General features: G+C 44.4%; 1 protein-coding gene across 1 annotated transcript in view; it reads right to left on the reverse strand.

The window, feature by feature from the left end:
* The window catches only part of LOC147700392 (uncharacterized), a 100,081-nt gene extending 77,660 nt beyond the window's left edge, over nucleotides 1-22,421 (reverse strand). The window contains exons 1-2 of the mRNA XM_086936313.1: nucleotides 22,259-22,421; nucleotides 21,405-22,038 (exon numbers count right to left, since the gene is read on the reverse strand). Coding sequence (XP_086792439.1) covers nucleotides 21,405-22,038; nucleotides 22,259-22,421 — 797 coding nt within the window. The remainder of the gene's footprint in view (nucleotides 1-21,404; nucleotides 22,039-22,258) is intronic.
* Between the last annotated feature and the right edge of the window lie 288 nt (nucleotides 22,422-22,709).

Genomic DNA, 22,709 nt, shown 5'->3' on the forward strand with positions numbered 1-22,709 from the left:
CTTTCTGCGGTGTGAATAGCACAGCCAAAACAGGGTTTACCATGGGCTTGGTGGTTATCAGATGAATTGTGCTATCTGGAGTCTTATAACATTGGATACATCGTACCAGTGTTGTTGCTGTGATTTTATTTTGTGTGTTTGTTATGGGTCATGATTGTCCTCAGCTTCTTGAAGCCATTGGATACAGTTTGATGTTTGAAGCAAGATTTGTCTATTCAGATACGGGATTCTGTGTCTCTTGCTGAGTTGTTCTTTTTTTAATTGCTGTCTGGCGTCACTTCTGACTCTTCTTGATTATCAAGTAGATTTCCAGTATTAGCGTATTTCCTTCATTACCCTTCACCTTATTTTGTTTTCATGAATCTGCTCTCTGTGGATATAAAAGATCTGAAATTACTAAACGTATAGGTGCAACAAGGACACAAATGCGAAAGACGTAATAACGACATGCCTTTTAATTGACTGTATTATTTAAGCCCCTTTCACGTGGACTAGGCAGCAATTCACACCACTGTTTTGCTCACTGTGCCATTTAAGAATGGAACTATCCCTTATGTAAATCAGCATTGATCTCCTCAAATACGAAAAATCTAGCCAGGCCAAGTTACCTGTAAATAGGAACAAAAGCAACATCAAAAATGTTTTGACCTTTTTGGGCACTATCAGTGAGGTACAGCTTGATTTCTATGGCACAGCGAGCCAATTAATAAAGAAATATCCAATTCAACATATTTATATATTAGCAAAGGCTAATTAATACTTGTATGAAAAGCACTAAAGGTAATTAATAAAATAAAGCAAAATACAACAAGGCAGTCAGAGAAACCAACAATAGAATAATGTTTTGTCCAACACCAAACCCCAGAAACTGAAATAAAATTGGGAACATCATTTCAAAGTTAATGGTATCTGTACCTTCATTATCTTAGACAAAGACCAGGAGGTGCTTTTCATCCCAAGGCACCTGTAGAAGGACAGACACATTTCACTGTGTTAATAGCAGATGGTATTATGATAAGGTAGCTTGATAGTTTTTGTAGGATTATCTGTTTTCTGTGTAGGTGACTGACAGGAACCAGAGGCTGTTGCCTAGGTGTAGGGGACCAAGCTAGGTCCCAACTGAGGTGCTGATAGAAGGGAAATGGTGAAGGGGCACTACTAAAGATCACAATACCTGCCCCACACCTGAGGAAGGACCGAGGATGCCACAGGACCCAGGACAGGGGTGCTATACTGGAAAAGGATATTGCATCATATCAGCATTTTCCTCATGAGACAGTTCTGGGGTAAGAACACTGATAGTCGTGGCAGATACTGAGGATAAAGTATAGAACCAATCTTCCACCTGATACGTTGTACAAGTATGACATCTGAGAAGAAGTGGCTCATGCAGCATCTGGGAGCATCTAGTATGATAATGGCAACTTTGAGAGTCAAGAAAAAACAAGGGACCTCAAAACAATATATAGCTGGGGGAGGCCCAAGGAAAACAGGATAATGTCCAAGAGAATGATGTCAACACAGCAGTGACCAAAAGCTACATACAACACAGACGTTACAAATTAGACCAGGGACTGCAGAGAGGAGATGGAGCAGAACCTCTAAAATATTACATTAAATGTTGGAATTGGGAGCAAGGGTCCATTCCTAGAAACAATGGACTAATGCACTATGGACCAAGAGGAATTTCGAGACCAACTAATATTATTGGAACAGCAAAATGTGATCGAGGAGGTGAAGCAAGAGGAACTGTAGAACACAGCCTGGAGCAATAATATCTGGATGAAACGAGTCCCTAAAGGAGAGGAGGATGGATACATCAGAACATATATCCAGAGGATTTCAATTCATTCTGTAAAAGGAAGAGAGATTTGCAATTCAAATTGAGAGAGCACATAGATTTACAGGATGCATCATAAGAACTTTTTCCTGCAGGAATTATATTGCATGTTTATTATTTTGATGACATGATGAAGGTCCAAGGGGGGAGAGAAGTGTAACTCAATGAAGCTTCATAACAGTTATTTGAAGACTTGACATTGCAGAAGCAGCAAGACTCATACCCAGTTGTATTCTTTCTACCAACAAAAGTGGTTGGGGGGAGGGGAACAGATTGGGGGTCAACTAAATTTTATGTGGAAGGAGCGGTAGTAGTACACAAAATCAGTGAAAGAGATCCTGGTGGTGGAGCAGGAAGGCAACCAAACACCTGGTACGAGAATGAGAGCAGAGCATCCGGTCATAACGTCAACCTTTGTGCCAGAAGTCGAGATGAGGGAAATGAGAAGAGGCCAACCAAACTAGCTGAATGAAGAGTGGCGATTTAACAATCAGAAAGAGTAAGCACTGTCTCCAAGGTGGGCCAAACAAACTCAAGTGACAAGAGATCTTCTGAATGTTGACTATGGTGGTAACAGACTGTGCACTGACATTGAGGGATAGTGGGGTAGGGTTTGGCTTGAACCAGTAGAGTTTGTTGGTATGGGGCATGCCGGGCTCCATGATATTGTAGAGGTAAGATTATGAAGGAAGGACCATAGCGTGGCCAATTAAATACTGGTCTAAATTACTGTCTATCAGAATGTTTGAAGCTGAGTAGAACGGTGGTTGGATCACCTACAAATGACACAGCGTAACAGGAAGAATACTTTTTAAGAGGGCAGAAAGGTTGTTGGAGGTACAGGAGAGAAACTTCTCAGAGCCTACTCTTGTCCTGTGGCAATGGAGTAAGGTTTATTCTGTTTCTTGGGGAATTCCAATTCAAGCTCAGGGAAGTCAGTGGGGAAGACGTTTCTAAACAGTCCAGGTGCTTATTGATTCTGCAAACCACAAATACTGAGTAAAGGATATGAAGCAATGTCCACAAGGCAAACCGAGGATAGCCCTTGGCATTCTATCAATGTTAAATATAACCGCCTATGCAAGAGGAGTTACTAGCCTAGCTAAAAGGATTGGCATTTTGGGAGAGGTGACACAAATCTCAGCAGATACAGGTCTCCTATAGAAGATTCACCTAATACACTCTTATATTTACTAAATGATGTCCTTGGCCTTCCCAGAATAATAGTTCTCCTCTGTACCATAGAAGACAGCAGTGGATATACTTTTGTTCAGACATCTGGGGTTCACAGTGCACTCCTTGTACATGGATACGGTACGGAGCTCATTCCTTCTAAATGGTACACGCGGAGGAATGATGCTAGCTATCACAACTATTTAGGTCCGTAATACAGGTCAGCAGAGAGATATTTCAAAAGGGGCTTTAGATTAAATATTTCAAAAATCAACCGGTCTTATTATAAAGTGGGGTGATTTAAATATACCCTGGAGTGCATTTAGGGAACTCTTTTTTGGAGAGAGAAAGAAATGGCTAAAGGATCTGGATTTGTTAGATTAGACCAACTACTAGTAGACAAATGTCTCCTATATAAAAAGAAGCAGTAGAGACCCTTCAGATTACTTGAACATGGTCCACTTACAAGTACCTTTGACTGGAGGCAAGGATATCTTTTGAGGTCAAAGGGGATATGGAGGCTAAATTAGACACTACTAAAGGATCTAGTGGTGTACACAAACATTACAACTTGAGTTACTGATTACCTTAAATATAATTATGATACTGAAGCGAGCACAGGAGAGGTGTAGGATGCCTAAGAAGCTTAGACACAAGGGCATTTTACAGCAGAAGCAGCTTAGCTGGGATGTGGGAGGAATGGATTATTCCATGAAGAAGGAATTGCAGGTTGTGTAGGACAATCATAATAAGACACTCCTATTAAAGGTATATTAAAAGGTTTGAAAGTATTAGGGCAACTTTAATCCTTAGCGATGGAAAAAGACATACTATTTGAAGGACATCTATGTTTTAAGTAATATAGTGAGGGAAATAAAAATAGTAGATTGCTGGATGCCAAACAAGCTCATTGGTATATAGCAAAGGTGAGGCGTGGAACTACTATGTTTAGATTATATTAGATTAGAAGTGTGGCTTTGATAGATTTTTTACCGACTTATTTAAAATGGAAGAGGTACACTTCACAGTGACCAGCTGAAATGCACCTATCAAAGACCTCAGAGGTGGACAAAGAGAAAGTTAAAGCACCCTTAATGAGAGAGAAGGCACAGCCGGCTCTACAGGACCTCAAGTCTCCAAACTCCACCGGACTGTATGGGTTCTCAGCGAGATTCTATAGACTCTTTGGTGCACCGCTAATGAGAATCCTCACACCACTTACGAGTAAAATCTTTAGAAGGGCATCTCTGCTTATGATTATTATTTTTGCTGTCATCCATGATTGAGCCATGTACATAAGCTGAGGAAGGTTCCCAAACATATTCCTGCTCAATCTAGATGGGAAGCTCTTCTGTAGAATTCTGGGGCACTGACTCAGGATTACTAGATCAGACATGTGAATATTCAATCTGGATTTATGTAGGTGATAACATCAAACAGTTCTTTTGTGTTGTTGATATTGCCCAGAGAAGCAGGAATGAGTTGATCCACCTGTCATAGATGGTGAGAAAGGACTTTACAGGGCTGAATGTTCTTTCCTGACAGAGGTTGCTAAGAACCACAGGTTACAGAGACAAATTTACTAATGAGGTGCATTCAAAATACTGAAACTTAAAAATGAGAATGAGTCCATGGTAGGCTCATGCATAGAGAAAAGCTCGACATAAAGCTGTCCAATGCCCCCCTACGCCAATTATACAAGCTAGCTTTAGATCCGTTTTACAAAGAAAAAGAGATAATCCCAAAATGTGGGTGGTGAAATTAGGTTAAGGTGCATTTACAATAACCGCCTTTGCAGATGAAATGCTTTTTACATTCACTAGCCAGCAGGCACCCTTACCAACTCTGAAATTGGATCTCAAGCAATTTCCGGTTGTCTTGAGATTCAAAGTTAACTTGTCCTGGCCAGTGGGTCTGGTCATTACAGCTTTAGACCAGACAATGCAGGTAATTCAAAGACTGGGACCTTTCATATGAGCTGGTGAGGACATAGAATATAAGGGGATAGTGAGTGCAAAAACCATACCAGAAACCCTTAACAAAAACAAATGATAAATACATGCAACCAGAATGGACCTGTCAAACTGGAGCAACAATAATATATCCAAGGCAGTGGAATAGCAGCAGTCAGGAGGAATACATTGCATAGAATATTGTACTTTGTACATAGAATACCATTCACTGTTCCTGAAGCAATACCCAGACATTACAGGATATATGCTCTCTCTACACCAGGCAAGGAAAGAAGCATAACATGACTTTGTCATTCCAGTGCTCAGATACTACCATGCATCCCACATATGTTTCTTGGCGGAATGGTCCCATACAGAGAAACAAAAAGAATTGTGCTACACAGATCCTACATTCTGAGGTAGGTCCCTGTGGTAAGTTGCTTGGTTGCCCGTACCTCAGAGAGAGATGCTCCATATATATTTTTGCAGGGACGGCATTCATTCTGAAGGTATTAGATACGATAACTGCTGAACAGGGACTCATCTGCAGTCCCCTGCCCTTCACACCATTGTTGGGAAATATTAATTTCTCCCCGAGACCTTGATGGTTGCGCCTGCTTGGCAAGGAGACAGGGAGGATGTGTGTTTGCGAGTGAGCTCTTTTAGAAAAGGGCGATTAAGTCATTCCAACTAGTTAAGGATGAATTTGGCATTGGGGAAGAGAGGAGTTTTCATTACTTTCAGGTGCACTACTAGGTGCTGCAGCTCATTGTTATAGAAGGAGGCATTCAGCTTCTCACACCTATGAAGTGGAACAATGGATGAGGCTCAATTGGAGAGTATATATTATAGAGGGAGAATAATGTTATAGGCATTGCACTAGGGAAATAATTTGTATAGAAAATAATGTGAAGCTGGTACTATACTACAGCCCACCTTTACAGATGTGACAGCACAAAACAATTATACTGGAGAGGGTAAGGTAATTCGGGATCATTGTCACCTATACTATGGGCAGTTCCACATTTGTCTTCATAATGGTAAAAAGAACAGCGCGGCAAAGGGGGCGGGACTTTGTTACTGGTTGAAGGGGGTGGGGGTGTAACCCTACTCAAGCAGCAACCACAATCCTTGTCAGGGTGAGGCACAAGCAAACCCCAAATAACATGTGCTCAACCCCTCTGGTAGATTGTCAGGCAGGCTTAACTTAGAGGCAATGTGTAAAGTATTTATGCAGCACTTCAAACAGTAATAAATTGAAAACACTGCACACAAAAATCCCACTAAAGTTTAGAAAAATAGAGTAAATTTCAATAAATAAAACAAGTTCAGAACAACAAAAATCCAATTAGTGAAACCAGAGAGTGCCAAAAAGAACAAAGCGCCAACTGTGGATATCTGGGGGTCCTGGACCAAGGCATTCTCACAAATTCAGGCCGACTGCGATGGAGCGCGGACAGAATATAGTGACCCAGTTCCACTCACTGAAAAAGAGTACATTAAATCCTGGTTTTTAGAGTGTCATGCAGTCCACCGCTGAAGGTGCAGCGTACAGTCAAGGCAATGCGTTGGTTCCAAAGAGGGTAAAGCTGCGATGTGATGTTCTGCATCATCGCTGAGGATCCCGTCAGTGAGGGCTTGTAATGTGAATTCTGGTGTAGAGGATGCATCACTTAGTCGAGGAGATGCTCTGATTCTATGTAGCTGTGAGGCTGCGATGCGATTAGTCGTCTGAGCTATATTCGACGAGGGCTTTGTGTCGGGAAGCTTCGCACAAGCGACGGTTTCGATATGGGCAGCGTAGTAGATGCCGAGACCAGGCACTGGAAGAATCCTCACAACAGAGGCAATGCGTTGGTTATGTTGTGTAGTTTCCACTAATCAGTAGGTCCTGCAAGTTTGTGGATTACAAACTTAGGATGGTGCCAGACTGATTCTATGCACCTCCGCAGGATTCATTACATCATGACTGAGCTAGCTCTTAGTGCCACTATTAGCCCCCAAAACCTGAACAGGGAGCGAACAGTTGTGGCAACCACTAAACATGGCTGCTCTGTTACCTCAGAAACCGTGGTGACAGATTGTCTTAGTTTTTCAAGATCTTGTAGTACCAGGGGTTCAAGAATTAAGATTTCTGGGGGCATCAGATTGGTAGGTGGATTTTGAGCATAGGCCTGTTACATTTACTTTACGAGTGACTACTCTGGTAGAAAAATAGAAGTGGAGTCTTATTTTTCTGAAGAATAGAAGTATTGCAGTGTGTAGTGTGCACCAATCAGGTTTTTCAGTAATGACAAAAGAGAGCCCTTGCTAAGTAGTGACATTTCTGCAGATGAAAGCATGTGCTTGGACAGATTAAAGATAGTCATTTCTTTTGTTGCACTCAAGGGATCCAAGGTTCGAAGGTCTAGTATTGGTACCCCAATTGGTAGAATTTGCGCCTCGTTTGGCATTCTTGTTTATCTTCATAGTAACAACAATTCATATTGTATAGCTAACACTGGGTCCTTTAGCTCATGTTGGTACTTTGAGTTGGTCTTTGCTGCTGAGGGTTTAAAGTACCACCTTTGCAGGCCATGTTCTGCAAAGGTACAGAAAACATATCAGGACTGCAGTTTCTAGCTCCAGTCACCGAAGGACACAGCCGGAGCTCAGCTACTAAGCCATCGAGCTGCCACTCCATCAGAGTGTGGAAGCATGCTCAAATGGCCATGGCAGGCAAGGCCGACCTGTGAGGACTGATTCAACTGAAGAGTGGTAAGAGACTAAACTGAGACTTTGTGCATGTCATCTGGTGGTGACAAATCTATTCATGCTACTACTGCATGTTCCCCTAAAAAGCGAGGGGCCACCAGGAAGCAGAAAGAAAGAGTCTGGACAGGAGTAGAGAACAGTGAGGGAGTGGGGAAAGGCTCAACACCGGCCTAGATAGCGGCCAGACACACTGAGTGGTTTTCTGCTACAAATACTTCCTTTCTTGAAAAGGTAAACACTGGGCTCAAAACTTACTAAACATTTACAGACTGAGTTGCTGGTTGACTACTGAGCTCTGAGTTCATTAATTCACTAAAAGGTGACCCTGTGTCCCTCAGAACCTGAGTTTGCGACAATATGTAACAATGGGTTCTATTGAGATAAATGCTATATGATCATTTCTTTAACCAATTTCCAATCACTCATTTCATTAATTTATATCAATAAATGATCACAACACACTTGTCTGAATTCATTGGTTTATTGTTTTTTAATATATCTAAGTTACATGAAACCAATACAAAAGGGCTGCTTCGTGACAAACAATAAAAACAAAGTGCTTGCTCAAAGCTAAATATGACAAAACTCAATTTAATCAGTACACTGCCCGTCTTAAAGGTATCTCCAAATGTCTGGCTACTTGAGTTAGTTTTTCGATGCTTTATGCCGGGTCTCAGGTCTAGTACGGGGTTTGGGGTTTGTTTGCTTGCTAGTATGGGGCATATCATATTGATCATTGTCGTTTTGACCCCAGTTAGAAGTATTTCTTAAAAACATCTAAATGGGTTTTCATCAGGACTAGTAATGTGCAGCCTGTATGATAGAGGATAAGATATAAGAATATGTGTTTGTTTTGATATACAAATGTTTAATTGAATCAAACATCATGAATTAATCTCAACTCACCAGGAGTCACAAGAATGGGGTTTGGGTAGGTCCTAGTAATAACCTGAATCTGGAAACAAATTCAAGGTGCGGAAATTCTTTATGAATGTGTGGATGTATATACTTTGTAGGGAGAATTTCCAGTTTTGCAAACCGTGAGGACAAGCAGAAATCACTGTCCATGTGGGGACCTAGTGGGCCCACAGATTCCAATGCTTACCTCATCCCAGTTGGGGAGAGAGAGATTAGAATACTCGACTGTTAAAGTATGCCGTTTCAACCCACTAAAGTCTAGTATTTATTAGGGATTTGTTTTCATATAGGAGTCATCCATTTTAAGAACATTTGCACCTTGAATGTGCATCCACATTCACTATATTACCAGGAACTATCCAACACAATTTTTGTGACTCCAGGACATCAACAAAGCATTCAATTTCAAAGGCCACACAGTTCTGATCCCTAAGAAGCAGACTGCAGCTGATAAAGGCCACTGGACACTCTCTATCCTAGATGCCAAGTTCAGCCAGTATCACTTCAACTCCCTTATCAAAGGCATCAGTCTGTACAATAAAGGTCTGACCACAGCCAAGAGGTATATAGGTAGTGCTGGATTCAGGTCCTCAAAAGCCTTCAGTCATTCTGCACTCCAAATCACTTTCTTAGGTAGCTTTTTGGATGTCAGAGCTGTCACGGGTGCAACTAATTTTTCATAGTTGGCTACAAAGTTCCTGTAATAACAGTGAATTTTAAAAAATGCCCTCAGTCCCAGAGTCTAGGTGGTGGGGACCTCCCTCTACAACAATGAGAGGAACTTGGCATCCAAAGGGTGGCTATTTCTGTTGCCCCTGGCGCTCAAGGTAGACAGCACAGGGATCCCTTAAGTGGCACTTGGTTGCCTTTATTGTTAGTTTTGCTTCCTGTATTTTGACCAACATCTGTTCTAAGAGCTTCAGGTAGTCTCCCACAACTTGACAAAAATGACATAGTTTACCAGGTAAGCCACCAAGAACTCTCCAGTCATGAGAGAACATAGTTCACCGGCACCAAAACATGGAAGAAGCATTCTTGAGTCCAAAACACATGACCCTAACTAAACTAGTACAATATCTCTGAAAAGGAGATTACAGTCTTCTCCTTGAAACTAGATGCTAATGCAATCCCCCAATAGCTACATGACACATCAAAGATACTGTAAAAGCAGGTAGCAACCAGGCAGTTGTCTAGCTCTGTGAATCAGGTGGTGTGCATCAGTCTTGGTAGCCTCTGTGTGAGCCTATAATCCCCACACAGGCACTGGTCTATAAATCTTTGCTTTAACACCAATATTAGTGGACAGGCTCAAAGGCTATGAGAGACACACCCAAGACCAACATCTTACAAACCTCTACTTTTATATATTTCTGATTTCCAACATCCTGTATGTCGTAATTTGACAATGGCCGGGTTAGCACTTAGCTTTGCTACACGTTATTCCCCTTAACTTGGCCATATTAGAAAACGCCATTTTGTATGTTACGGCGGCCATTTTAGGGAATGAGCGGCCTCGTGGTCAGCATGCCCTTTAGTCCGTTGTCCGTACCACTGACCACTCGACTTTGCCCAGCAACGGGCTATTTTTAGCAACGGTCAAGCCTGTGCATGCGCAGTTCCAACTGACCAGTCACCCCTCAGGAATGTTCCGCCAAACTGACCAGTGGAGTTGTAACCCCTCCCATGAGTTGGCTGTGCTCCAAAAATGACCATATATGTACATAAAGCTCTGTAACCCTGTACCGCCTACCTTTTATTACCTATAAAATTGTATAAAAGACGGACTCACACCAACGTTCGGTGTGATACTTCTTGCATTGCCGAAGGGTGCTGTAGGAATGTACCACCACCCCATGGGGTCTTAATAAACTTGTCTTTTGTACTTTTCAGTTTCCGTGCCAACAGTTCTTTGGTGTAAGTGGGTATTTCCGTGGAGCATGTAGGCCTTGGGAACCCGATACCACAAATTGGAGACCACGAAGGGACTCATCGGTGACTCGGATGCCCGAAGGAGAGGTCGTGACGAAGGATTGGAAACTCGCCATGGACGCGTACGCTGCCACTGAGTGACCCGAGTCTTGGCACCCACGGTGTTTTCTTCCTTTCCTTCTGATCTGACCTTCCAGGTGGCGCCGGTCTCCGACTGAGATCCTGATCGTCTGCGTTGCTGTGCAGTGCCTGTTTGGCTGATTCGATTAAAGACCTTGGCAATTGGAACCTGGATATTTGAAATTGGGTAAGACTTGTGATCAGTAAGGTAGTCTACGGACGCTTACTGAAGTTCTATGATTTGTGATCGGTAAGGTAGTCTCCGGACGCTTACTGAAGTTCTATGATTGTGTCTATGATTTGAGTTAGCTAACATTTTTGACTTTGTGAACTTTGAATTATATGTGTAGTGCACTTCACATAGGCAGGCATGTAGAGATGTTTCTCTAATTTTGTTTTGTACTCTGAGCGGCACATTTGTGTGAAGTACTGTAAGTGCCATTTATATGGTATCACGCTTTCGTGATACTTTTTGAACATGCCTGTTTTAAGCACACTCCGAGGGATGTGCTGTCTTGGAAATGGTACCACAATTAGGTTAGCGGAATCACAGCCGGCTCCCCCAGAAGGAACTCCAAATCGTGAGATGTATGTGAAATTCGGCCTTCCCCCTATACTGTACAGTAAATTATGGCATAAATATACCAGAACCGATCCAGAGCTGCAATGGCCACTACATGGGTTGTTTGATTTACGAAAGGTTCAGTTTGTGGAGCAATGTTTGTTTCAGCGCAGGTCTAGACAGAATATGTTTGATTGTGTACGAATGTGGGAGAAAGCGGTGCGTGAGCGTATGAAGCGTGAGGTTGCCTTGGCGGATAAAGAGCAGCGCAAGGCTGCTCGAGATAAGGCTTTACAGCTTGAGGAAAAGGAGGCGCAGGAGAAGAAAGAGAGGGAGGCACGGGAACGTAATTTGCAAACGACCGGTCCATTTCCTATCCGTCGTCCGCTTTATCCTGTCCTTAATAACGAAATTGATGATTTTTCATTACCAGATCGCTCTCCGCCTCCGTATGTCCACCCTACGGCTCCGTCCGAGGATTCCGGTGATGAAGGTCGGGATAAGTCGGATGGAAAGGACAACTCGAGTGTCAGGTTATCTGCGGAAAAAGCCGCGGATTTGCGTAGCCTTGCTAGGAAATTAAACATGGATCATATAACTGTAGCAACGGTTTTAGCTGAAAGGAAAATGTGGTCAGAACGAGAATTACTGTGTTTCCTAAATACTTTAGCACAGGAAGTTGTTACTCGCTTTCGTAAATATTCGGAGACCTTAGAACCCAAAGCTGTGTCGGTCTATTGTGAGAATTTGGATAAAGGTTTATTTGCTCTTTCAGATGTTGATGACCTTTTCAAACGACTACTCCATCTGCGGGATGAGGCGACCAGACTGCGGGATGAAAGGGGAAATGCTAAAGAGTCCGTGCCGGGGTCGACGGAGGAGTCCAAAGAGTGTCCTCTCCGGGGTTCAGATAAGAATTCTAAAGTGCATGTTATGCCTATGCGTGAAGCCGCACCTTTGTATGTTCCCCCAAAGGGAGAGGGTACAGATGACGATAAAGCATCGAAGGATGCAAAGGGGTACTTTATATATAATTGGGTATATACGCCTTGGAATAGAGCAGATGTTATGGCATTAAAGAACTCCCTGCCCAATCTTCGTAAAAATCCGGCTGCGTTCTATGAAGGGGTGGAGGGGGCCATTTCCTCTTGTGTTATGACTCTTGTTGATATAGATCTCTTCTTTGGGTTAATTCTTCCCCCTGATATGTGGAGGTTGATTCGTAAAACTAATGATCAAACGACTTTTGGGGCTACTTGGAAGGACTTAGAACAGGCTGACTCACAAAGGGAACCTGCATGTAAACCGTGTGCTTTGATTCTAGATCTCCCGACGGCTATTTTGACTAAATTAAAAACTCTGGTGCCTCCTAATAAGATCGATTGGACTATGTTGGCTTCATGTAAACAGAAGCCAGATGAATCGGTATCTGATTTCTTTACACGCTTCGAAGAAGCATTTCATGATTATAGTGGGCAATCATTAACAGACGATACGGGTAGGCATCTGTTTGTTGATAAGTATGTGGCTAATCTCCTACCGGAGATTGCGAAGCGATTGAAAACGAGCAAAAGTTCTTGGACCACTGCGACCCCTGCGTCTTTGTTAACTATGGCTCAGTATTATGAGCGGCAGGAATTGGAGGCTAAAGAAAGGCTTGATAAGAAAGCGAAGGAATTGAAAACGAAGGTAATGTTGGCTCAGGTTCGTGGAACGCAATCTAGAGGGAATGATAGAGGCAGGCGAGGAGGGGGTAATGCATCGTACGGGCGTACGGATATAGCAGAGGACCAATGTGCCTATTGTAAGGAGTTTGGGCATTGGGCTGACGATTGTCCGGTACTTCGTGAGCAACGTAGTCAGCGTGGTCGAGGAGGTGGAAGGTCAAGGAACAGTTATTCGGGGGCGAGGGGTGGCGGAAGTGATCGTGGTAGGTTTGAAGAGAGGGGCCGTGGCCAGGATGAACGTAATACATTTGATAGACGAAACCAGTATCAGATATCGGAGGGTGAGAATGTGGAGCATCAGGATTATGTGCATGCATAGGACTGCGTAGGATGGGGTACGGAATCAGTTGAAGTGCCAGTAGATCAGAGAGGTCCATATGTATCAGCGGGCATTTTGGGTTCTACTGATCAGTTTTTAGTCGACACAGGAGCTACTCGTAGCGCTTTGTCTAAAAACTTGGTTCCGAGGGCTCCCCTGTCCGGCGACGTGATAACATGTATAGGGTTTGATGGCACACCCTCTCCTAGCCCATTATCAAAGCCTCTTGCACTTTGTCTTGATAAATTTTTCAGTTTTGGTCAATTTTTGTTGTCACCCCATACCCCAGATAACATTCTGGGCATTGATTTGCTTAAATATTTTCAAGCAACGATACGTTGCGCTCCGGAGGGAGTGCGAGTTATTTTGAATGACAATTATCCAGATTCAGACAGATTCTGCACTATACAAGAAAGTGAAGCGTTAGCCTCTCTCCCTCACACGTTATGGGCTATCTCAGATACGGATGTGGGACAGATGCTTATTCCACCTATTCGAATTACTGTAAAGGAGGGAGTACTTTTGCCACGTGTACCACAGTATAAGATTTCCAGGGAAGGTGAAATTGCCCTGACACACATTGTTCAAGATTTGATCATTGCAGGAGTAGTGGAGGAAGTTCCCTATAATGTTTGCAACAGCCCTATTCTTCCGATTCTTAAGAAAAACACTGACGACAAGATCTATCGATTTATTATTGATTTGAGAGAAATAAATAAAATTGTCGTTCCCCACTATCCGGTGGTGTCCGACATCACGACATTGCTCACATTGGTTCCACCGACGGCGACGACATTTAGTGTCATCGACCTGAAAAATGCGTTCTTTTCCATCCCCATCCATCCTGATAGCAGATATTTATTTGGCTTTACGTTAAATAATAAATCGTATAGATTTTGTCGTGTTCCTCAAGGTTACACTGAGAGTCCTAGTATCTACAGCCAGGCTTTAAAAAGACAGCTTGATTCTTTTCAATTGCAATCTGGAGTAGCCCTTATTCAATATGTTGACGGCCTCTTGTTGGCTGCAGACACTTATGCACAATGTGAGGAGAGTACGCTTGCCTTACTTTCCTTTTTGGCTCAGAACAAGCATAAGGTTTCAAAGAAAAAGCTTCAATACTGTAGACCCAAGGTGACCTACCTTGGTCATCTTTTGTCTAAGGAGGGGCGTGCATTAACATCAGATCGAATTCAGGCGATTTTAGATACACCAGTCCCCCGCACTCAGAGAGATGTGCGTGCCTTTATAGGATTAACGTCCTTTTGTAGACAGTGGATCATGGGGTTTTCGCACATTATAAAACCTTTGTTAGCATTACTGTCCAAAACTACACCAATGCCCCTCGAATGGACAGATGAATGTCAAAATGCTTTTGATCAATTGAGACAAGCCCTTTGCTCTGCACCGGTGTTAGGTACACCAGATTATACAAAGATCTTCACGTTGTACGTGCACGAGAAAGATGGGTGCGCGTTATCAGTGTTAGTGCAGGCACACGGGGACAAGCAGAGGCCATGTGCATACTTTTCAGCGGTTCTTGACCCTGTAGCACGAGGGTTACCTGGGTGTTTTCGAGCAGTTGCAGCAACAGCGGTAGCTATACGACAAAGTGAGGGAATAGTTTTATCGCACAAATTGTTGGTGTTAGTTCCTCACGCAGTAGATGCCCTGTTGAATCAAACAAAAACACAGTATCTCACGAGTGCACGTTTGACAGGATATGAGCTCACACTTTTGGCGCCACACATTACATTGAAAAGATGCGCTACCCTGAACCCTGCCACTTTATTGCCCTATCCGGTTGAGGAGGGTCAGGAAGAAAAACATCACAATTGTGTTTTCCTGACCGAGGAACAGACAAAGGGTCGTGTCGACTTACAGGATATGCCACTTCCAGATGTGGATGGGGAACTGTGGGTTGATGGATCGTGTTTGAGGCTGCCAGATAGTACGACTTCCGCAGCATATGCGATCACGACACTTAAGACAGTGGTAGAAACAGCTAGAATACCACAGAAATCGGCTCAAGCAGCAGAGCTGATAGCCTTGACAAGAGCCTGCGAACTGAGTGCTGGCCTATGTGTGAACATATGCACAGACAGCCGGTACGCCTTCGGAGTAGCACATGATTTCGGGCTACTCTGGAGAGAACGTGGGTTTTTGACTTCTCATGTAGTACACATTATGCACGGAGAACTGGTGCGTGATCTCCTAAACGCGTTGCTTTGTCCAAAGAAAGTAGCGATAATTAAATGCAGTGCCCATAAAAAGATCACTGATAAAGTGGGTCAAGGAAATGCTTTTGCAGACAGCATAGCAAGACGAACAGCTATGTCCCGAACTGACTCCCCCATGTATGTAACAAAATCACAGGCTGAGCGATGGTATGATGCTAGAGCGGAGATACTAGATATCCAAAAATCAGCGACTGAATCAGAACTTGCGGCATGGGCAGCAGAAGGGGTACTAGATGATGAGGGTTGTTGGAGAAGCAAGGACATGGAGAGATGGAAATTGCCTGCAGCTTACTTGCAGGCGATGGTTCAGATGACACACGGATTAGCGCATGTGGGAGCTCTTGCAATCACTCGATTGTTAACACGAGTTTGGGAGCATCCTGAGATTGCCAATACTGCCAAGAGAGTAGTGCAGACCTGTCTGATATGTTTACAGCACAATCCTGCGAAAGGGACTCATACTCCGAAAGGAGGGTTCGTTCCACCTTCTGCACCATTCGAGGTACTCCAAATGGATTACATCCAGCTTGAGCGCTGCAATAACCTTAAGTATGTCTTAGTGGTGGTGTGTGCCTTTAGCAAATGGGTTGAGGCCTTCCCCACGAAAGATAATACAGCTTTGACAACAGCTAAGGTGTTGCTCAAGGAGTACTTCCCTCGATTTGGAGTTTGCAAATTTTTGTGGAGCGATAATGGGCCTCATTTCGTTGGGAAAATTGTGGAGTATGTACTGAAGGGGTTGCGTATCCAGCAGAAGTTTCATGCTGTGTTCCACCCTCAGTCAGCAGGTCTTGTCGAGCGGTACAATGCTACGATGAAGTTGAAACTGGCTAAGATTGTGGCGTCCACGTCATTGAAGTGGCCGGATGCCTTGCCGCTAGCATTGCTCTCTCTTAGATCAGTGCCCCACTCTCGAACAGGCCTCACACCGTATGAAGTGGTGTTTGGAAGGCCTATGAACATATGGGGAGTGCCTAAGCCGCGATTGATACATGATGTGCCTTGCATAATGATGAACGATTATTTGGCACGATTAACAAATGATTTGCTTTCTATTCATCAACAGGTTCGAGAAGCGCTCCCTGACAATTCTACTGGAGAGGCTCACAATCTTCGTCCTGGCGATTTTGTGATGGTGAAGTCGTTTGAGAGGGAGAATAGCTTGGAACCGAGGTGGCGTGGCCCCGAGCAAGTCCTCCTGGCAACTCGAACAGCTGTGCGAGTGACAAACAGAAAGCGGTGGGTGCACTCAACTCACTGCCGCCGTGTCTCTCCGGTCTGGTGAATCCTACTGTGCTGACCGACTACAAGGAGATTCTGGATAAAGAAAAGAGCCCAGCTGTGACATCGGCCGAAGTCGAGGGAGCCTTCCCAGACCACACTGTTTCTGGACGACAGCGTTACGATCTGCGGCCACGATAGGAAGACGATTTTTGTTTTTCGAGACTGGTTGGTTACCGCTCTGGGGTTTGTGAAACGGAAGCCGGGAATCTCAAGGGGAGGGGATCAGTTCTGCCAAGAGTAGCGACACCCGTCTTGACCCCGGAGAAGAAAACAACGGCTACCTCGGAGTTCAGCACCGTATTTTTCTTTTTTAGGTATTCACATTTGAGACATTGTGAACTCTTTGAACTATGGCGTCTTCTGCATCACGAGACAAAAGAATACTTGGTGCCATCTTGTTCGTATTGACAACTGTAGTGATAGCAGTAATAGCCTGGGTAGTAGAACTCGTGGTGCCTGTACATGAACATTTGCTGACGACTACCCCGGCTCCATCTGAACATTTTCACTTCACTTTGCCCTACCATGAAGAACGGCACCGACAGACTTACTTGAACAATAGCTTCATTCAGATTTTGCATCATACTCACAATATGACGAACACTTCAAATTGTTGGGTGTGTGGGATGTTGCCTGGTCATCAGAAGAAAGGGGGCACTCCACTCATCCCACTCCCATTTTCGCATAATGGTTCCTGCAATGCCTGGTACACTCTTCTATTCACTTTACGATGGCCAACAAAAGGGGGGGTGCTCTTCCGTTTGAACAAAGTTTGTTACCATGACCGGGATGGGTATCCACGAGCTGAGGGTACTCGATTTGAATGGGAAGAGTACCGCCCCGATAATGTGTCTGCACCCCGTGTTTACAGTAATCAAAGGAACATTAATATGTCCAGTTCACATGTTATTAATGTTATCACTACCAAGGCAGATCTCTGCATTCGTAATAAAGGTACAATCCCGGTGGGGAAAAGTGAATGTAACACTACACTTACATTTGACAGTCCGAATGGCATATCATTTGTGGCATCTCGAAATACTTACTTTATCTGTGGCAATAAAGGCTATCATCAGCTCCCTTTAGGATGGTTAGGCACATGTTATGTATCTTTTGTATTGCCCCCTGTATTCATTGCCTCGCCAATGTACCATAATGATTATGTACTCTACCATGATTTTGTACTAAATCGTGTTAAACGTGCTGTGGTCTTGGACGATATTGACCAGACCGATACTGCTTTACAACAGTATGTAGACTTTAATTTGGGACTGTTTTCCTTTGTGGGGGCTGCCTTGAATAGTCGGAAAATACGACGGCTGACTCGTGTTGTTGAGGCTGTAGCCAATGATACTGCTATTGCATTGGGGAACATAACAGAAGAACTCCAGATTTCTAGAATTGTTACGCTCCAAAATCGTATGGTTCTAGATGTGGTTCTAGCTGACCGTGGGGGGGCATGTAGAATCATCGGAAGTAGCTGTTGTGTTTACGTGCCTGATAATTCGCCTTCTGTTTATGATGCCATCTCAAAGCTCCACAAAATAGCTGCTGAAATACACCCGGACAATGGCACTTGGACTCTTTCAGGGTGGTTCTGGTCAATGCTTACCGCTTGGGGTTGGAAACTGCTGACGATTTTATGTATCATTGTCGGGATACTGTTCTTTGTATGTTTATGTATACAATGTGGCCCTGCCTTATGTTCCATGTGTTTATCAGCTTGTATCCCATCCAGACGAGCTCTTGCTCAAAATGAAATGATGCTTCATAAAGAAGTAGCTCAAATAATGTTAATTGATATCGAGGATGAGTATCCCGACTACGTCCACTATGAGGTAGCTTCAGCTACACGCTAAAAGGGTCGTCTGTCGTAATTTGACAATGGCCGGGTTAGCGCTTAGCTTTGCTACACGTTATTCCCCTTAACTTGGCCATATTAGAAAACGCCATTTTGTATGTTACGGCGGCCATTTTAGGGAATGAGCGGCCTCGTGGTCAGCATGCCCTTTATTCCGTTGTCCGTACCACTGACCACTCGACTTTGTCCAGCAACAGGCTATTTTTAGCAACGGTCAAGCCTGTGCATGCGCAGTTCCAACTGACCAGTCACCCCTCAGGAATGTTCCGCCAAACTGACCAGTGGAGTTGTAACCCGTCCCATGATTTGGCTGTGCTCCAAAAATGACCATATATGTACATAAAGCTCTGTAACCCTGTACCGCCTACCTTTTATTACCTGTAAAATTGTATAAAAGACGGAATCACGCCAACGTTCGGTGTGATACTTCTTGCATTGCCGAAGGGTGCTGTAGGAATGTACCACCACCCCATGGGGTCTTAATAAACTTGTCTTTTGTACTTTTCAGTTTCCGTGCCAACAGTTCTTTGGTGTAAGTGGGTATTTCCGTGGAGCATGTAGGCCTTGGGAACCCGATACCACATGTAAATCTATCCATTCCCAGGCAATTTAACCTCTGTATCTATATTATGTACACATATAGGTAGCCACCATAAAGCAGCAAAAAATAAGGGAAGAAACATCTCTGACTCTCTCTACATTCTGTATGCTGTTCAGGCATTGATTCTGGGGTATGCTGTACTCCTTAAACAGATCCATTCTTCTCATCACATGAAATATGGCAGGAAGTGGGTCATCGACTTTCTCGACCTCTTCTCATTGCAAAAAGGTATGCCTTAAGCCAGTTTACATGGAACACACTATTTAGCTCCAGTGTGGCACCTGTATCAACTGACTACTTCAATTTAGAATCCTTCAGTATTACCTTACATGTGCAAGACCACTTATCCTGGTCTGGACCATACAGTGAGCGTGAGGAATCTAGCACAGCATAAGGCCCACACTCGGGACCGTTAGGCGAACAACAGTGCTTTCGTTTGCACGTGGCTAGTTTTAGAGTAGTTAGAGAGAGTTTATCATTTTGTGTTCTCAGCTGCAGTATTATTTATTTTTATTTATTTCGGAGTTTGTAGAGCGCACAGCTACCTCCAACGGAGGTCTCCCGGCGCTAAAGACAGTATCACGTGAGGTTCAGAAGTGTTCAGGAGGGAGAGGTAGGGTTAGATCAGGGAGAAGAGCCAGGTCTTTAGTTTCTTTCGAAACAGGGGTTCGGAAGTTAGGAATCTTAGTTCTGTTGGGAGGTGATTCCAGAGTCTGGAGGTGGCTACTGCAAAGGCCGTTCCTCCTGTTCGCGCAAGGCGAAAGCGGGGACAAATCATAAGGCGGAGATGATTTGATCTGAGGTTACGGGTTGCTTGTGAGATCTTCAGTCTGTGTCTCAGGTAAGCAGGGCCTCAACCATTAAGAGCTCTAAAGACAAGAGTCAGGGCCTTAAACTGGATCCGTAGTCTCACAGGGAGTCAGTGGAGTTTAATCAGATGGGGTGAGATGGAGTGTCGGTAGGGGATGTTGCAGATCAGCCTGGCCGCTGAGTTCTGAACTGTCTTTAGCTGATGAATGAGATACGCCGGGGCTCCGACGTACAGACTGTTGGCCTAGTCCAGATGGGCTGTTATGAGAGCGCGGACTACTGTCTTGCGTGAGTCTGGTGTTAGGAAAGGAATGATTTTTCTAATCATGCGGAGCTTTCCAAAACAAGATGCTGTGACTTTGTTAATTTGGGTCTTGCAGGAGAGGGCAGTATCAAATTGGAAGCCCAGATTGCGTGCAGCTTGGACCGGTACTGGGGGAGGGTCTAACTCCGACGGCCACCAGAGGTTGGAAGAGATGGGGGATTTTTAGTTAAAAAATAGGACTTCCGTCTTATCTGTGTTAAGCTTTAAAAAATAGAGGACATCCAGGAGGCGATGTTTATCATGCAGTGGCGAAAGTTGTGTAGGGAGCTCTCAGAGTGGTCTTTGAGTGTTGTCAGCGTAACATGTTACTTTGACACCCCATGATTCTACCACTTTTGCCAATGGCTTCAGATATACATTGAAAAGGAGCAGGCTAAGGGTAGAACCTTGTGGCACCCCCCAAGTCAATGGTTTCTTGGTCGAAAGGAAGGAGCCCAGCATCACTTGTTGGAATCTGTTCGTGAGGAATGATTTGACCCATGCAAGAGGAGTACCGCCAACTCCCACTTCTTGCAGGCCGATAAGTAGTGTTTCATGGGAGATGGTGTTGAATGCTGCGGATAGGTCGAGGAGGACCAGCATGGCCTCCTCTCCTCTATCCGTGCACTCGCGGGTCGACTCCGAAACTTCCAGTAGGGCTGACTCAGTACTGAAGTCCGGTCTGAATCCAGACTGGGAGTCGTGGAACAGCAAATTTGTTAGTTGGATAGCTGTTCTTGTACCGCTTTCTCCAGGACTTTGGCTGGCTTGGGTAGGAGTGAGATAGGTCGGTAGTTGCTTAAACATGTTGGGTCGACACCTGCTATTTTCTGAATGGGGATTAGCAGTGCGTGTTTCCAGATGGAAGGGACGGTACCTGAATGAAGGGAGGAGTTCCATATTTCAAGCAGAGGGTTGATGATTAGTGGGGCGATCTCATTCAGGATCAGTGCCGGGGCTGGGTCCAGTGGTGAACCTGTTTGCATTTTAAAAACAGGTTTAGGGCGTACTCTTTGGTGAAAGGTTTAAATGCTGTGAATGCTGTAGTGCAGGTGGTGTCTGGTTCTGAGATGGTAGCTGTTCGATTCTGTGCGATTGTTGCCGTGATGTTGGCGATTTTTTCCGCGAAAAAGTTTGATAGGTCTTCACAAAGTGTTTGGGAGGGGGTGACGAGCGCGGTCAGGGCAGTGAGATTAGTGAACTCTTTAACAATGTTAAAGAGGGCTTTGGTGGAATCTTTGTTGTTAGCAATGCTTTCTGCAAAGTATACGCTCATGGTGTTACGTTTGAGTGTGTGGAACTCTTTAAGGGCCTGTCTATAGGTAGTTTTGGTTGCTGTATCATAGTTCAGACGCCAGAGACGCTCCAGTTTTTTGCATTTGCTTCTATTTTCCCTCAGTTCCGGGGTAAACCAGGGGGCAGATGGTTTAGATCTGCGGGAGGTAATGTTCTGCAGAGGTGCAACTTTCTCAATAGTGGACAAGAGGTCTTGGTTGAAGGTGAGGGTCGCTTCCTCAAGGTCATCAGGGAGTGAGTCCCATCTGTTGATATACGGTTGCTCTAAGGCCGTACATGAGATTTTGTGCCACTTTCTGCCTTGTGTTCTAATGGCTGTTTCTTTTTTAGGAGGTTGAAATGACGACACTTCGAATGGAATGAGGAAATGGTCAGTCCATGTCAAGGGTGTGGAAGGAAGGATTTTTAGATTTGTGCAGTTGGAGAAGATCAGGTCAGAACGGATGGACGGAGAAATAAAGTGCCTCTATGAGCCCTATATTCGTGATTTTTCTCGACGTGATTGTCAGGTGAGTCTCTAGGATTACGGCTATTCCGCCTCCCGTCTTGGGACCTTCGCGGCTCATACCTGTAAGGCGGTATCCCGGAGGCAAGGCTAGGGAGATACTGGGGTTGGAGGAATCTTTAATCCAGGTTTCAGTCAGGAATAGTAGGTTCCAGGACATAGAGGACAACAGTAGCCAAATGTCACTGGCGTGGCATGGTAAGGAGCGACAGTTCAGTAAACCCATGGAGTATGTTGTTATGGGTGTGGGGTGACTGACTGATGAGTCATGGGGGCCCTTTGTAGGGGGGAGAAGGAAAAAGGGCAGCAGTGACATTTAAACGGGAGCAGGCTCCTCAGAGAGAGGTTGCAGGGAGTTGCAGGGAGTAGCAGGGAGTACATGCTGTTTTTCCTAGCTCTGTTAGCTGTGACCTAGTCCATACCTGCCTCTGTGCGAGGTGGGTGCCGGCATCATGGCTGGCCCTTGGCCCGGGACTGGCGCGGACGGGCGCAGATGGGCTTGCCTTGGGCGCGC

The sequence above is a fragment of the Lissotriton vulgaris genome, chromosome 8 (assembly GCF_964263255.1).
Source record: "Lissotriton vulgaris chromosome 8, aLisVul1.2, whole genome shotgun sequence".
NCBI classification, from domain to species: Eukaryota; Metazoa; Chordata; class Amphibia; order Caudata; family Salamandridae; genus Lissotriton; species Lissotriton vulgaris.